The sequence below is a fragment of the Stegodyphus dumicola genome, chromosome 3 (assembly GCF_044657685.1).
Source record: "Stegodyphus dumicola isolate Sdum_Otavi_A_Nest chromosome 3, ASM4465768v1".
Taxonomy (NCBI): domain Eukaryota; kingdom Metazoa; phylum Arthropoda; class Arachnida; order Araneae; family Eresidae; genus Stegodyphus; species Stegodyphus dumicola.
This window is the reverse complement of record NC_140770.1, coordinates 91341538-91358596: the sequence shown is the minus strand read 5'-3', so window position 1 is coordinate 91358596 and position 17059 is coordinate 91341538. Positions and strand designations below refer to the sequence as shown.

The 17059-nt window shown below is 36.3% G+C and overlaps 1 protein-coding gene across 3 annotated transcripts in view; it reads right to left on the bottom strand.

The window, feature by feature from the left end:
- Positions 1-17059, bottom strand: part of shtd (anaphase promoting complex subunit 1) — a 221328-nt gene that overhangs the window by 70484 nt on the left and 133785 nt on the right. For all 3 annotated transcript variants that reach the window (XM_085813065.1, XM_085813067.1, XM_085813066.1), the window contains exon 35: positions 8745-8809. In XM_085813065.1, the coding sequence (XP_085669191.1) occupies positions 8745-8809 (65 nt within the window). The remainder of the gene's footprint in view (positions 1-8744; positions 8810-17059) is intronic.

Sequence of the window (17059 nt, the reverse complement as noted above, 5' to 3'; positions counted from 1 at the left end):
TGCTCGAAATAAAAACCACATCTCTTGTAACTGTAAGTCTAAGGTTAAGTGTTTAATCTGCCAGAAAAGGCATTTGGTAGTAATGTGTCAACAAGTTCCTTCTCAATTGAAAGAGACTAAACAAGTAGAGACCGTGGGGAAAAATGAGGTCAATGTTTTGGCTAGCAGATCCGCGAGCTCAGATGTGTGAGCTCAAATGTGTTATTACAAACATTAATCGTAAGGGTAAAAAATGGCACCAGGGAAAGGATAGTCAGAGGGATTATTGATACTGGTTGCGAGAGAAGTTATTTAACGAAAGATATTACAGAGTCTTTGAAATGTAATAGTGTTGGTGAAGTGAAATTAGTTCATAAATTATTTGGAGGTGTAGAAACAAAAGAAAAATTGCATTCTAAATATCTAGTTCATTTGAGTAGCCTTGATAATAAATAAGTATGCAGTGTGCATTGTTTAAGTGAATCTGTTATCTGTTCTGATGTAAAGAAAAACCTAGAGGTCCTTGGTTGAAAGAACTTCTTAAATTAAATATTCAGGTGTCAAATGTAGAGGGTAATGCTCCCGAAAACAAAAGTGATATTAAATTGTTGATAGGTTCTGATATTGCTGGAAAATTATTCACCGGAAATATTAAATGTTTACAAAGTAGTCTGGTCCCGATGCAAACATGTTTGGGATGGGTTTTAATGGGTAAAATTCCAGTGAAGGAATCTTTGGGTATAAATGATTCTCTTGCATGTGTTTCTTTATTGCTAAACAAAACATCAGCAGAAAACTTGTAGAAGTTAGACGTGATTGATAAAAATGACCCAGTTGAGTCTAAGAAGAAAGTTGAAATTCATGAGGAGACCATGCAGTATTTTGAGGAAAATTTGAATTTGGATTCAGACGGGAGATATGAAACTGCATTACCTTGGGTATTGGACCCCTCTCGATTGTCTAATAATAAAACGTTGGCAGAAAAACGCCTGACTAATACGCGAAGGAAATTATTAGATTCGAACCAAATTAAAGTTTATCAGGAAGTATTTGATACTTGGTTGAAGGAACGAATTATTGAAGAGGTAACAGAAGATGAAGTAGATAGAGTGCACTATTTGCATAGACCCAACCTGCAGCAGAACTTGTCAGTAGTCAATGTGCAAACGACACTTTCATAACTTTGAAAATGCCCGTGTAATGCATGTTGTAATTAACCCTTCATTAATTTTTAAATAATGATTGTAATCAATTTTGTTACATTTAAAATCCATATACATATAAAATTGAATAATTAAAAATTATATGTACTTGTAAAGTATATGCACATTTAATTAGAAATTTTCATTTAACTCCTCACACATGTATCTATGATTATATGAAAATCTATTATAGACTATCTAAATCTACTATTATATGAAGAAAGAAAGTATTTAAAATCACTACTAATCAGAAAAAATCAGAATCCATAAATCATATATCTTTATTCTGGATTTGATTTCTGCAGGGAAATAAAATTTAAATAACCAAGAGTTATACATATTAGTATTAAAAAATACTTATAATTTACAAATGCAAAAAAGATTTATATGTAGCATGCTTAGCAAGCTTAAGTTCTGATTTTGAGAATTTTTTTTTTTCTAACACAGTTCTTCATTTGCCTGCATACTTATTTTTTCAATCAAAACTGCTTTGAGAGTTTTAGGACCTAAATTTGGTTGAAATTTGGTCTGATTTTTTTCAACAGTAGAAAAAATTCTTTCGAAAGCTGCATTTGAATGAGGTATTATTAAGAAAGCAAGAATTACAGTAGGCAATACTTTGTATTCAATACATCCATTCATATTTTTTAATTTGGCAATTTCTCCCCATGCTATATCAATACGCAAATCTACAACTTCTTTCAAATCATCTACTTAATACATGGAAAATTCAGTTTCCACTTGATTAAGATATTTTTTATCAATAATGGATGGAAAAGTAAAGAACAGATGAAAATGAAACTTCAGTCCTCAAGTCGATGTCAGCAACTTCAGCATGTTTTAGAAATGAATCACTTAGTGGAAATTTATCTATTATATATGAACATGCAGTTACAGAAAAGCTCGCACAGAATTGAAAAATGATTTTACTTCACTTTCATTCAACTTAAGCATTTTTTAAATATAAGTCTTGTTTCCACACCAATCACTAAATTTTCATTTTCTTTTTGTTTACTATACTTTTGAAATGAAAGAGATGTTAGAGTTAAATTTTCATTTTCTTTAGAAATTACTGATGGTTTTACGAATCTAACAAATACATTCATTAAAAGTTCAACAAGTTCTCTTCTCAATTTATGTATATAAGGAGCTTGTTGTTGCAAATTAATATTTATTGTTATAAACAAAGGTAAAGTATTTTTCAAAAATAACAAGTACAATTTGGTGGTAGGTGATTGTAACATTTTTTTAATGTTCTGCAATCTCTTTCCTTCATTCTCATTATTATCTGGTTGATCTCCAAAAAAATTTATAACGGCATCCCACTGTTCCAAAATCCTTGTTATAGATTCTAAAAGAGACAACCATCTTGTACTGCAATATTTCAAAATTTTATGAGATTTTGCGTTCTGTCCCAAAATTTGTTGAGCAACTTTGAAGCTATGCTTCCATTTTAAACTTTTCTCCAAATAAAAATATATATCTATTAACAACATTTCGATTTCTGAGCCAATTAATTTTTCAGTAGCCTTTTTTGCAGCTATATGCAAGAGGTGGCATGGACAACCTCGGAAGATTATACTTGGTTGATGCGTTTTGATAAACGATGCTACACCTTTGAACTTTCCAATCATATTACTAGCATTATCTGAAGAAAATGATAAGCAATTTTTCCATTCTAAACCTTTGCTTTTAAAATTTTCATTTATACAATTAAAAATACCATCCCCGGTATTATTCGTGCACTCTAAAATTGAAATCAATGACGTAATTATCACTCCCCTTTTCTTTACTGTAATATGTTATAATCAATGGATACAGTTTGTTATCATTGTTATCATTACTTCTATCAGTACTTAGAGAAAACGACGTATTGCACACTGATTTTATAATATCGGCAACGGTACTTTCTGCAAGCGTTTTCACAATAACAGCAGTTTTGGTATGACCGCAGCTAAATTTTTTTGCTATAGCAGAATCCAGAAACATTGCTTTGAAAAGGTCTTTGGAATTATTCAAAACAGAAAGCGGTAGAATGTGTTCAATTAAAAATCGAACAAAATAGCATTCAGCTTCTATAGGACCTGTTTCGTCATCTTTTATTAAGAAATTTGTTATTTCTTTAGATTTTACAGTGCCAAGTTCTATATGTTTTCCAGAAAAAACATGCTGTTTACAGTCATCTTTTCCGCCATGTGCAACTGAGAAGTCTTTGTTGCATACACTGCAGTGTGCGTGATTCACAGAAATTGGTTTGGTTTTGTTTGGTTTATTAAATTACGGCAAAGCACTCGAGGGCTATCTGCCTTGATTCACAGAAATTACGGATGCTTTAATGCATGGAAATTCTGAAGAATATGAATCTTTAAATTTCTGCTTTGATAATTTTGGCTTTTTCGTTTGAGGTAGCATTATTAAAAAACTTCCACTTGAATCCTAGTTCACAAGACACACATTAAGCTTTCGCCGTAATACAAGCAATGGAGCTAAAGGCAAGCTAATCACGCAGTAGCAATGAACCTGGAAGACCAGATGTTGCGGGGGGGGGGGGAATATCGACCAGTCATTAACGGTAGGAGTTTCTGATCTATGATTGGCTATTCTTAAAAACCAGCAACGCACTCAACACGTGATATATGATGATACAAGTATTCAGCCAATCATCGGATGAATTAGTTGGTTCCGTTTTGCGTACTGGTTCTCCTACTCTGTTTCTGTAAAATCCATCGTTTTTTTCCATACTTTTCGTAGCTCGTATTATCATGAATTTCCGTAGAAACTACGGAGAATCCGTAGCAGTTGGAGCATATGTATTTGCCTCATAGGCCTGTTTTTAAAGAATCTAGTGAAACTATGCAAGTAAGGCCAGTTTTTAATGCTTCAGCACACGCCAAAGGAGAACTTTTCTTAACCCTTTAACTGTCAAGTTATTTTGATGATTTGGGTACACAAGTTGTCAAATTTTTTTATTGCAAAAACCAAATGTTTAGTACAAAATAAAATATACTTAAGTAGTTAAAAATTGATATTTTGACGTACATGGGTAAAATTTTTAAAGTTTTGTAGCCACTGCATATTTTCTTTGAGCGGCTGTCACTCAACATGGCAGTTGCAAAGTTCGCTTCTAGTGGAGCATTATTTTCTAAAAATGAAAAAAATTAACTATTTTCTAAAACATAAATAAATATAAGTGAATACCTATTAGTAGTCCAGTAATTCAGTCTTGTGTGGTACAACTGGAAACACTTTTCCAAGCACAAACCAACTCCACAATCACTACACCAGAATCGTGATTCCTTCCTTATCTTTTCCCCATTTTTATCCTTTTTCAAACAACACACTTTGCACTGTCTTGTAGGCTCACGTTTCACAGGAATAGGAGGAAAATGGGATATAAAATGTCGTTCAGTAAGACGGGCAGGGTTATCTATTGTAGGTGGTCTGCCAACATTCTTTTGTTTAGAAGCTGCATCATCATATTTATGTAAAAGCTCTTCTACAACTTGGATTCGAAATTCTAAAAATGTAATACGTTTCCCAACTACATTTTTATAGAGCAAATATGAGTTCCAGAGTACCTTGTCTAGTAAATGTAAAAATATCTTTTTATAATATTTTTTCCGACGTTTTCGGATTGTTGGATGAAAGGATATTTCCTGATCACAGCAATCTACACCACCCATAGTTAGACCGTAATTAGAAACAATCTTCGGCTTGAGTATATCGCCATTTTTTAGTTTTGAGGCTGACCATGGAAGTATCATGAATACTGCTCATCAAACACACATCCTTCATCTTCGGTTAAAGAATCTAAATCATCTATATAACGTTTCAAAGAACTGGATGCTATTTTACAACAAAAAGATCCCATGCACCTTGAACCAAATAACCTCTAACCTTTGAAATCTTCAGTAAAGTGCTGTCATCTATTGAACTGAGCGCACATTAACTTTTCCCAAAATACAGTCGGGTTTGACAAAGAGATGAAGCTGAAATAAACGTCTCCCGATATATATTCGGGTATAACAATACGATGCACTCAAAAAAAAATTACCCTGAGTAATACTCGGGCGTGACATTTTCGAACACCAGTGCTGTGCCCGAGATTATCTCGGGCATGACAGTTAAAAGGTTAAATGACTGTCTTGAGATAGATCCCAACCTATTAGAAATAATTCCAACATTGCTGAATCCTTCTCGGAAATATCCTGTTGCAGTAATTTCAGACATTGAGAAAGCCTTCTTGCAGATTGGTATAAGAGAGAAGGATAGAGATTATTTACATGTCTTTTGGAAAGGTGCAGAAAAAGAGAATACAAAAATTTATACACATTGTCGCGTGGTTTTGGGGCTTAGCTCTAGTCCATTTTTGTTAGCCGCTACTTCGAACTATCATTTAAATCGTGCCCCAGATCAGTTTGCAGCTACAGCCAATATTTCGAAGGAGTCCTTCTATGTTGATAATTGCCTGACTATTTTTAAGAATGTTGAAGAATTGAATAGATTCGCACTAGAATCGAGAATGTTATTGTCACTGGCAAAGTTTAATCTTAGAGGACAGCAGTCGAATTGTGAAACCGAAATAATTTCCAACTCTAAATTAGATAACCCGTTCGTATTTTAGGGTTAAACTGGGATTTAAAGGATGACACTCTTTCCTGTAAAATTGAGTCACTAAAGAAAGAGGAAATTGTCGCGAGTAAATGAACATTTATTTCTTACGCGCATAAGTTATTTGACCTAGTAGGCTTCTTTTCTTCCGTTACCCTGTTCCCAAAGTTGATATTGCAAGAGTGCTGGAAATTACAATTAAATTGAGATCAAAAATTGCCTGAACATTTAGAAAAGAAGTCCATGAAATGGGTAAAAGAACTGGAACTCAAAATTCCTAGGTGGCTTAATATTGACTGAGCAGTTAATGAAGATGTGAGTCTTCATATTTTCACCGATGCCAGCAAGCATGCCTATGCTACCTGTATTTTCTTAAGAGTGAAGACCGAAAACAAGGTTTATCTAAGTTTTGTGCAAGCACACACTAGAGTTGCGCCTTTAAAGAGTACATCCATTCTTCATTTGGAATTATTATCCTGCTTAACTGGAGCACGCTTTGGACGTGTGGTCTTTGCAGACTTGGACATAAAAAATTTAAGAACATTCTTCTGGACTGACTCAACAACCGCTTTGTGCTGGATTCAGCGAGATGTACGATGGGGTACTTTCCTTTGGAATCGTGTTCAAGAAATTAGAACACTTTCACTAGAACCAGAATCGTCATGGTCAAGAGGCACCGATTTTCCAGACAAAGAGATCATAAATTCAGAAAGGCGTAAATCAGTATTGACAACTCTTAAAAAAGATTCTAAACCTGACAATTGGTATTACAGGTACTTTTCATCTATAAAGAAAATTGTACGCATGTTAGGTTGGATTCTTAGGTTTTACTTTAAATTATGAAGAATTACAAACGAAACCTCCAAAATTTTGTCAGTTTCGGAAATTGAAAGAGCTGAGATAACTCTTATGTTATTAATTCAAAGAGAATCATTTAAGTGTGTGAACGATGATAAAATTAAAGACCTCAGACCTATAGTTGATCGTGATGGTTTGATCACAGCTAAACCTCTCCAAGTAGGTGAAATTGTTCTACTGGAAGATAATAACAAGAAACATGCTTTCTGGAACCTGGCGCGTGTCATAAAGCTGATACCTGGTCGTGATGGACAAATAAGACTTGCTCTCATAAAAACAGAGACTTCTGAGTTTCTAAGACCAGTATAAAGACTATACAGACTTGAGCTGGATAATTCAGTCCAAAAGGACATTAATGAAAATATTCCTATGACTACTAGCAGTGGTAGAACTGTGAAACCAGTGATACGTCTGTGAAATTTTTTGTGTGTTTGAACACTTTGAAATAATTTGATTTGTTTTTTATTTTTCTAGATTTAGTATTATCTGTTAGCATGTCTAGAAATTATGGAATGCTGCATCTCCAGGTAATTTGTATTTCAATTTAATTAAAACATCTTGGTAGGCATAATTTTATACTTCAATATTATATACTGTACTATTATGCATATGTTATACTAAACAGATGTGAATTTACCTCCCAGTAAATTCAGGTGGGAGGAATATGTAGCAAATAGTTTATCCAACAGATGGCAGTATCTGCCAAGCTCCTTTGGTAATTGTCAATGCGCATGCGCAACCTGTGTGTAGGAAAAAGTATGTTATAGGAGAATGAGCTTTCATTAAGAATGTTGCTGTGTGTTTTTTCTGTGTAAATAAAAGTACATTTTTACTAGAACCAGAATAATTTGTGCACTAATCTAATGCGAAGCACTAGGTTAGTGCATGAATCTGCACTGATTCAGATTCCATTTTCAAACCGTGGATCACCACATATGCTGCAGGTGGCGGCCTATTGCTCAGTATGACCACCCAGCTTCAAGCAACCCTACAATGAGACCACGTTCGAAGTCATTTAGTTGTCTGTAAGGTCTTTGATACTGTTGTAAAGGGCAACTTTAAAACTTTTTCTTTATGGAATTACAATGACAGCAACAAAAAAAGATAAATTTTCCACCTCTGTTACTGTTTTTATACTTTACAAATTACGCACTAGAAATGCACACTGATGATTGCAATTCCTGTTCATTTGATCAATCAAGATGTTTTGGCCTACCATATTTTGTCACGATCGCAAAAGTCCTTCTTTGGTGCTTCGATTTTTTTTGCAAAAGAGTGTATTTTCTATACAAATATTCCAATTTCATATTTACACACCTGGTATATTCAGTTAAAAAAGAAAGTGGAAACCTCATTATCAGAGAGAGATTAAAAAAAATAGTAATTACAAGCACCATTACCTTAATGACAGAAATCATAAAATGAAGAATAAGCAGACCAAAGTTGTATGATCAAACTAAATTGCACAAAGATGAAGCAGCAAGCACATGTGTACCAGATTACAATAAGAAAACAAAGAGAATGATCTCGGAGAACATAAGGTTTCAGTTAATATGAAAACTACTTGTTTTAAATGCAGATGCCCAAAAATGACTCACAAACAATTTAGGATTATGATATTCAATGGTATTTGAGAAATATTGCAGATTACTAACCTCTAAATCTGGGGGGAGGTGAGTACAAAAACTGGCTTTAGCTCTAAAATCCTTTTAAGAGTGTTTCAACATTACTCTTTAGATTTCAGAATTTCTGAATTTAATTTTAAAATAAGATGCACAGAAAAAAAAAATGCTTCAATGAAAATGCATTAAATATGATAAAAAATGAAAAATGAAATGTTAAAAAATGAAATTCATAAAATCATTACATTAGACTTGCTGATCAATACGAAAATAGCTAGAATTTTCTGAAAATTTTATATGCAATCATAACGAAATATTATCGAGTAAGCTACAATAAATGGAAATAAATGTCAGTACTTAAAAAAACAAATGGTAATTTTTATCATTTTACAAAGTCTATAAAAAATGACAGTGATGTAAAAAAAAAAAAAAAAAAAAGAAGGAAAAAAGAAATAAAAACATTTTACTCAACCTCATAGTCTCATGGTCAACATCAGAATGTGTATTCCCTCTCTGGAATGCATGTTTGGCAACAATCTAGAAAAGAATATAGAACATAAATGCTGTAAGCTACAATAGCTTTTTCAAACTATTTACAAAAGTATCGAATTATTTTATATGATGTTAAAAAGGTCATAAAATGTGTTCCTAACATTAGTGTATTACATTATTATATACATACAGCTCAAATTCACAAAAGAATAAGCAATAAGACCCCTTTAAAAACTATATGCCTATCGTGCAGCAATTTCATATCTATGACCGATAGATGTATTCCTTTACCTACATGAAGCATTACACAAGTAAGTCAGAATATGTCAATATTGTAAATAATTTGCCATGTATATTTCCAAGTATTCAATACCTGTTTCTTTTACACAAAGTATTACAAGTACTTTTGAGAAAAATCTGCAAATTATTATAACTAAGAATAGTCAGTATTCACTTGTTTGCTTTTGATTAAAATTGTAGTAGAAATAATCAAAAAATGTACATGCTGGGTTGGTTGGTTGGTAACGGAGGACGGGGACGCCTGATGTCTAACAGAGGTAAACAGGCATGTGTCCCGCGCCCTCCACTAACCAGGAACAACTCCCTGGGGCCTCAAGAGGCCGCCTCGGGAGCTTTTTAGGATGTTAACAAGATCATTTACATGGCCATACAAGGGCAGATTGCATTCGTTTTACCGTTTTGACATTTGTTGTTGCAATTTGCTATGGTAATTTTGCACATTCACAATAAAATTCTAATAAAATACAAATTAAATATACAGATACAAAAATACAGTTACAAAATAATAGGATCAAAATACAGGCTCATAGGGAAAAAAAAATAAATAATAAAAAAAAAATAAATAAATAAATAAAAATAAAATAAAATAAAATAAAATAAATAAAAATTTTAAAAAAAATTAGTATTATGCATATACAGAAGAGGAAATGTTAAATACATTTGATTGTGCATTATTTGAAAGGTGTCTGTAATAGGGACTTATGTAAATTTTAGGAGTAGTCTTATGTGTCTGAGAATGTGGAACTGCATGCTGACTTAGTTAGTGTATCATGTCTTGAGAGTTTTGGTTAATGAGGAGAGCACAAATCTTGGCCCATTCTCTTGAGCTTGTTAACAACTTTGCAAATTGTATTTACTGCCGGTTTGTGCTTTATAAGGAAGCGGTGATAAGCTTCACTATTGTTGATAGGAAGAGGGAGGTGATTTCCTGCTGTCAGATGGCATTCAAAAGCATAGTGGTCTGGGGAGCCTTCCGCTCCGCAGGCGCATATGTCCGTGGTTGTTATGCCATGTCTATTGAAGTAGGTCGGGAATGGGCCGTGTCCCGTAATATAAGCCGTAAGAGGAGCTATTGCAATGTTGCGTTCAGTGCTGACTTTCGGGAGATAGCTGTATGTACGTCTTCCAGTTGTGCAGTGCGTCCAGTCTTCCTGCCAAAGATTTAGGCCTTGACCCCGTAATAGCCTTTTGAGGTAGGAAGGAGGGGCTGGGATTGTGATTTTTTCAGCTTCTGGATCAGTGGCTGCTTGCTTGGCCAGGCTATCAGCTGCTTCATTCCCCTCATTTTCTGCATGTGCCTTGATCCATGTTAAGGAGAGATGTTTCTGCGGGTTGCGCTGTAAAAGTTGTTGTAATTTGATGATCAAGGGCGAGGTGTGGTTGTGATTATCTAGTGCTAGAAGCGTTGACATACTGTCAGTGAAAATTTTCGCCCGTTCTATATTATTATTGAAAATGTAATCTACCGCGGTTATAATTGCTTGCACCTCCGCCTGGAACACACTGTTGTTTAAGTCAAGGCATCCTTTCCATACATGGATGATTCTTCCTTTGTCATAGTGTGCAAAGGCGCTGCCTACTCCATCTTCCTGCTTAGAGCCGTCGGTGTATATTTGCGTATCCCTTGAAACTCGCGTCATTGACAGTGGCTGTATCCGTGAGATGTTAATTCTTATTCCTGTGCCTTTACGTGCAGGATGAGTGTGAAGAGTGTTACCTGGGCTTTGAAATTGCAGAGGGCTGTATGTTATGTTGCCAAATGTTGCATCTTTGTGGAGGTATATGAGGGTGGTGTACACTGCCTCTTGTTCTGCCCGTATGTGGAGTGGAATGAGCCCTGCAAGGACTGTCGCTGAGCTGGTGGCTGTGGTGCGGTACGCTTTACAGAGATTCAGGGCGAATGGTCGTTGAAGAGATGTAAGATGTTTGATCTTTCGTCCTCCCATCGGTTGGGCCCATACGGCAGCAGCATACAAGACTATTTTTTCAGCTACCACATGGTAGAGGATCTTCTGAATATGATGATTCTGACCCCAGTTTTTACCTTGGAAGGCGCGGGCCTTTCTGGCAATAGCTGATGTTTTGTTTTTTAGTTCTTGGATGTGAGGGATCCAGGTTAGTTTTTTATCCCAGATTACACCTAGGTATTTTAGAGTTTGGACAATCTTTATGTTGGCTCCTTGTAGTTTGATGCAGGGGCGGCGCGTTGGATTCGTGCCTGCTTTGGGTATTATTATTGCTGATGACTTTGCGGTAGAGATTGTAAGCTTTAAGTTGCTGCAGATATTGGCGAGGAGGAAGCAGACTTCGGTGCCGTTTTTCTCGAGTTCCGCACGAGTGCGACCTTTGACAAGAAGAGCTGCGTCGTCTGCGTAGGCGATGACACTTGTATGTCGTGGCCAGTTTGCATCCAGTACAGAGTTGAATGTTAAATTCCAGAGAATCGGTCCAGCACAAGAGCCTTGGGGACATCCACTTTCTTGCACTTTGAAGGTAGTGTCGTTGTTGATGGCTATGAGAAGACTACGATTCTCTAGATAACTACTAAAAACGCTGAAGAGGTTGGATGGACACTGTGCGTCTCGGAGGGCCTGTCTTATCGCTGGCCACCAGAGTGTGTCAAACGCACTCTGGAGGTCAATGGATATGAAAGCTGTATGGAAACCTGTGGTGCTATTGCGTTGAATTGTTTCACGAATTTTGCAGAGGGCATGCGTAGTGGACAGACCAGTGCGAAAGCCATACTGCCTGGGGCTGAGATGATTGTTGCTATGGAGATGATATTTTAGTCTGTTAACAATTAATTTCTCGTAAATTTTGCCCAGGGTTGGCAAAAGGCATATCGGGCGAAAAGAACGCGGGTCTTGCGGGCTTTTATTCTTTTTCAGGAATAGGACAACTTGTCCTTTCTTGAATGCCTGCGGGAATATTTGGTTGTCAAACAGTTGGTTAAAGAATTTGTAGAAGAAGGAGGGACGTGCTTTGTATGCAACTTTGATGATGCTATAGTCCAAGCCGTCTGGACCGGGGGCCTTTTTCAGGGGTAGGTGTTGGAAAATTTGCTTGACTTCCTTGTCACTAAATGGTATATCATGTGGAGTCGGTGGGATGGTGGTATTCATGCGAACAATTTTCTGTGCTGGCGTATCTTCCTCCGCGTTGTCTGTGGGGAAGACTTCATTGAGGATTGTGGTGGCTGTATTTTGTACTGGATTGTCGTTGCTTGTATTTGGTGGCTGCATGAAGATTTGAGCTGGCTGATATATTTTACTTGAGGCTAGCTTGTGGAGGATTCCATACGGATTGCTGTTTTCGGTGCAAAATTTCCTCCAACTGGTAATTTTGGCCGCTAGTATGTTGTTTTTGTAAAGAGCTCGCTCCTTGCGGAATGTCGCCAATAGCTGGATTTTTCTGTCTTCTTTGGTGGTGGAACGTATGCGGCGTCTGATAGCTCTGCATTTTTGCCGTTGTTGTCTGAGCTCTTTCGTCCACCACTTAACTCCTTGTATTTTCTTCGCTCCGCGTGTGGGGAGTAGTTCACTACAGGCTGCTTTAAGGTTTTCAAGTAGTCGGTCTGTGAAAATCTCCATGCCTTCTGGGCTGTTGTGAAGCGCAAGGTTGTTTTCCTTATTACTTAAGATGCGTGTGAAGGAGCGACTGAGGGGGCGGATCTTGTTGCCTGGAGGCCTGTACCTACGTAGGACTGTGATTTTCGTGTCACAGTTTATGAGAAAGTGAAGGTATTTGTGATCGGAGCAGCTCTCATCATCGACCACAGTCCAGTCTTGCACTAGGTTTGCGATGCTGCTTGAACAGAGGGTGAGATCTGGCCAGCCCACATGATAGGTATTATCAAATGTAGGTGGGGAATCGGATGTATTTAATAGATGAATGTTATTGGCTGCCAGAAAGTCCTCAAGCTCCTGTCCCTTCGTCGTAGTATCTGCATATCCCCATATGGTATTATGCGCATTAAAATCACCACTAAGAAGCAGAGGGGTTGAAGGGCATCGTTGTATGGTGTCAAGAATGTATGAGGTGGTGCCAGTGATACTGTCCGTTGGGGAAGAGTAAATTGAAGCTATTATGTACTGTGCGTTATTGAATGCTAGTAAGATGGCAACGAAGTCTCGTTCTTGCTTGATGACTATTGGAGACCAGGATGGGTTGGTGCATGCTATTGCGGCTCTGGGGGATTTTTCGTTAGTTTCTGATTTACGCTGATAGACTTTCCACGATATGGGAAGGCTTGCTACTTGACCCTCTCTACAATAAGGTTCCTGTATCAGGGGTAGATCTGCATCGTAGGATGTTGCATGAATGACTGCTTGAGATGTCGCTGCCTGCGCTCTTTGTAGATTAATCTGGACGCATTTTATGGGGCTAAATGTTACTTGGTTGTTGTGGTCTCTAGGCATAGATTGATGGATGTCTGCAGTGCTATTACTCATAGGTTGTGCTGCGTTTGATTCTTTCAATGTACCTGCTGTAGATGGGACAGGAGATGTCATAGGCGGGGTAGGCGCAGGATATTTTGTTATTACTTCTGTAGTTATAGTCTGCACAGTTGATGCAGGTGGCCATCCCGGATTTGCAGTTCTTGACGTTGTGGCTTCCGGAGCAGTACGCACAGTAGACTTTGTTCTTGCAGTCTTGCTGCGTGTGCCCGAATTCCTGGCACTGGAAGCATCGTCTGGTGTTGAAGAATTCAGCAATTCAGTGCACTCTCCAGCCAAGATACAATCTGGGGTATTGCATGATGCGGTGGAAGGCTGATGGCTGACATTCCAGCACCCATTTGACACTATTTGCTTTATCTTTTAGCCGGTATAAGACTTTTGTAGTGCTGCTGGTAAGGTTGTGTTCAGAGCCTAGTGCCCGTTCAATGTCCTCCTTGGTGACGTCTAGTTTTACGTCGTGGATTGCGACTCTAGGTAGTCTGACTGCTGGCAGTTTTGTTTTGGCAAATTGTTTGCCTTGCGTGCTTTCTAGTGTCTTTGTGAGGTGGGTGAGATCCTCTTTGGTGGCGCAGTCAACAGCAATCCCCTCCTTCTGGATATTTCTAACTGAGTGTATTTTTACACCTAGTGATGGGAGAGGGAATTTGGCGTTCAGGTGTTCTTTTAGTACTTTCCTTGTGGCGTTCGAGTCTTCTTTTGGGTAAATAAGAAGTGTGTGTTTCGTAGAATGTGATGCCACTTGCGCGTAGGAACGCTCGATAACCGGAGCTGCTGCTGGGTGTATTGTTGGTTGAGGTGGAGAGTAGGAGAGTCCTGAATCAGTATTAACACCTGTGTTGGTTTTAGCTGGAGGTGGAGTGGCAGCAGGTCCTCTGGTGGCTAGAGTCCGGAAGGCGTCTAAAATGGCCAATAGTTTCTTTCTTTGCTCTGTCGGTAACAGGTACTTGTTATTTTTTGTACTGGTGCCAATGTCTTTGGCTTTCTCGTAGAGTGTATTAATCTTTTGTTCGTAATTAAGACTTTCAGTTAATACGATTGTTGCTGCGTCGAATTTGCAAAGGCGCACTGACGCTTCTGCATCAGGCATAGTGCTGGTTTGTGCTGGAAGGAATATGGGTGATGATGAAGTTGAGTATAGCAATCAAGGGGTATTTTGGTGTATTTACCAGTGTAGAAATGCCGCTAGATAAGTTGCATGAAAGTTGTATAAGTATACATAAGCACTGGTCATACACTGCTCGATCAGGATAGTGGGAATACTCTGCTCAATCTGGGAAAGTGACAAGTAATGCAAGTAATACTCTGCTCAATCAAATATGACAGAAAACACACTGCTCATTTAAAACAGTAGCAGTAGAGCTGTACACTTCTTAATTAGTAAAGATCAATTAAAAGTCTATGGGCCGTATAATAAAGGTATAGAACATAATATCACACAGAATACAAGCACTGAAACTATTCTCTGTATAAAAATTAATTCAATCAAATTATTATTATTAGCTAGAAGTAAATAACACAAAATATCAGCATAAATACTTAATTAGCTAAATTATTGTAAGCCAGAATTATATAATTATACAACACATTAGGGGGAAAACTTGATTAATTAAATTTTTGTAAGCTAGAAATACATTACACAAGATACTAGCACTTACTGATATATAAACACTCACAGATATAAGTATGGTAAAATGTATAAAACAGGAAAATATACAAGATACGATCACTGAATCAAATATGACTGAATTAAATATGACAAATACTCAGCTCAATCAAATATGACAGGTAACACACTGCTCAATTAATAAAGTAGCAGTAACGCTGTACACTGCTTAATTAGTAAAGATCAATGATTAAGTCTATGGGCCGCATAATAAAGGTATAGAACATGATATCACACAGAATATAAGCGCTGAAACTATTCTCTGTATACAAAACTAAATCAATTAAATTATTATTATTAGCTAGAAGTATATAACACAAAATATCAGCATAAATACTTAATTAGTTAAATTATTGTAAGCCATAGTTATATAACGCACATCAAGGGGAAAAAAAAAAAAAAACTAGCACTTACTGATATATAAACACTCACAAATATAAGTATAGTTAAATGTATAAAACAGGAAAATATACAAGATATGATCACTGAAACGAATCCTTGCAAAACTGCTAATATTTAGGAGGGTGGTATACAGGATTAAGGAATGAATACGCAGCTAATTTACCAGCTTCTTATTGAACGCACAAAATCATAAGTTTTAAACAGCTATTATTACCCTGATGCTATTTAGGTGACTGCTATTGTGTAAATGTAATGCAATCTTAATTATTGCTCGTAGGATTATCGGATATTTTGTTTACCGGATAATTAAAACAATCCTACCTTGATTGCAGGGCTTCTTCTGCGCTTCCTTTGTTCTCTATGAAATAAACACAATAATATTTATTAAGCACTAATAGTGCTGAGTACTACACACACACGCTGTAGAACACTGTATTCGCACAACACTATCATTGTATCACTAATTAGCTCACACTACTACGTTAATTGTTGGTTTCAGCTGAGAAAACCGAAGTTTCTGATTCGTACTGCTACGTCACACTGCTATGTGAATTGCTCTTTTCAGCTGGGAAATCCTTGGTCGTTTATCTTCTATGTATTTCATCTGTTGAATTAGGTAATCCAAAAGCGAAGGCACAACACAATTAGAACAGATCACTATAACGCACTAATGAGCACTACACTGTAAGAACTGATGTCAACACACTCACCATGATACACACTACGCTGTGAGAACTGATGTAACACACTAAGATGAATAATTAAGCTTTAAAAAAAAAAAAAAAAAAAAAATTAAAAAAAAAAAAAAGTCGTAATTTGCGAACCACTAGTCAGAATATTATCAGATAAAGAAACTTGGATCCGTCTCGATGAGCAGAGATCAAAGATGCTAGCCCTCTCTTGGTACACTGTACATGCTGGGTAAAAACATATTAATTTCTGGTACCAGAATAATTTAGTGAGCAAAAAGAAACAGAAGTTAGAATTTTGAAATGTACAAATTAAATGGCAAAAAGAAATGCTACAACATACATCAATAAATAAAATTTATTTAAAATAACAGAAATACAAAGAATTCATTTGAGCTCAGAATATAAGTTTAAACCATTGCATAAGGATAACTTAACTAAAAAATTCTTTTTTCATATACAACTGTTCTGCTTCTAAATAGTGCAATCATGATGCAAAAAATGCCAAAAACCTCTCGTTTGCTATTTCTATTCTATAATATACATTAAAATGTTGAATCAACAAATAAATCTCTAACATTAATTAATGCACTCTGCATTTAAAGGAAACTTTTCATGGAGTAGCTTAAAATGAATATCAAATTCCTATGTTTGTTTTTGAATGATTTGATAGCTTATGAGTGAATCATATAAGCCATCACACACTTAAAATTCAGCTAATTAAAATTTTAAGAGTAAAATTAAATTTTTACCTTTTCAAATAACTCAAATTTAATTAATA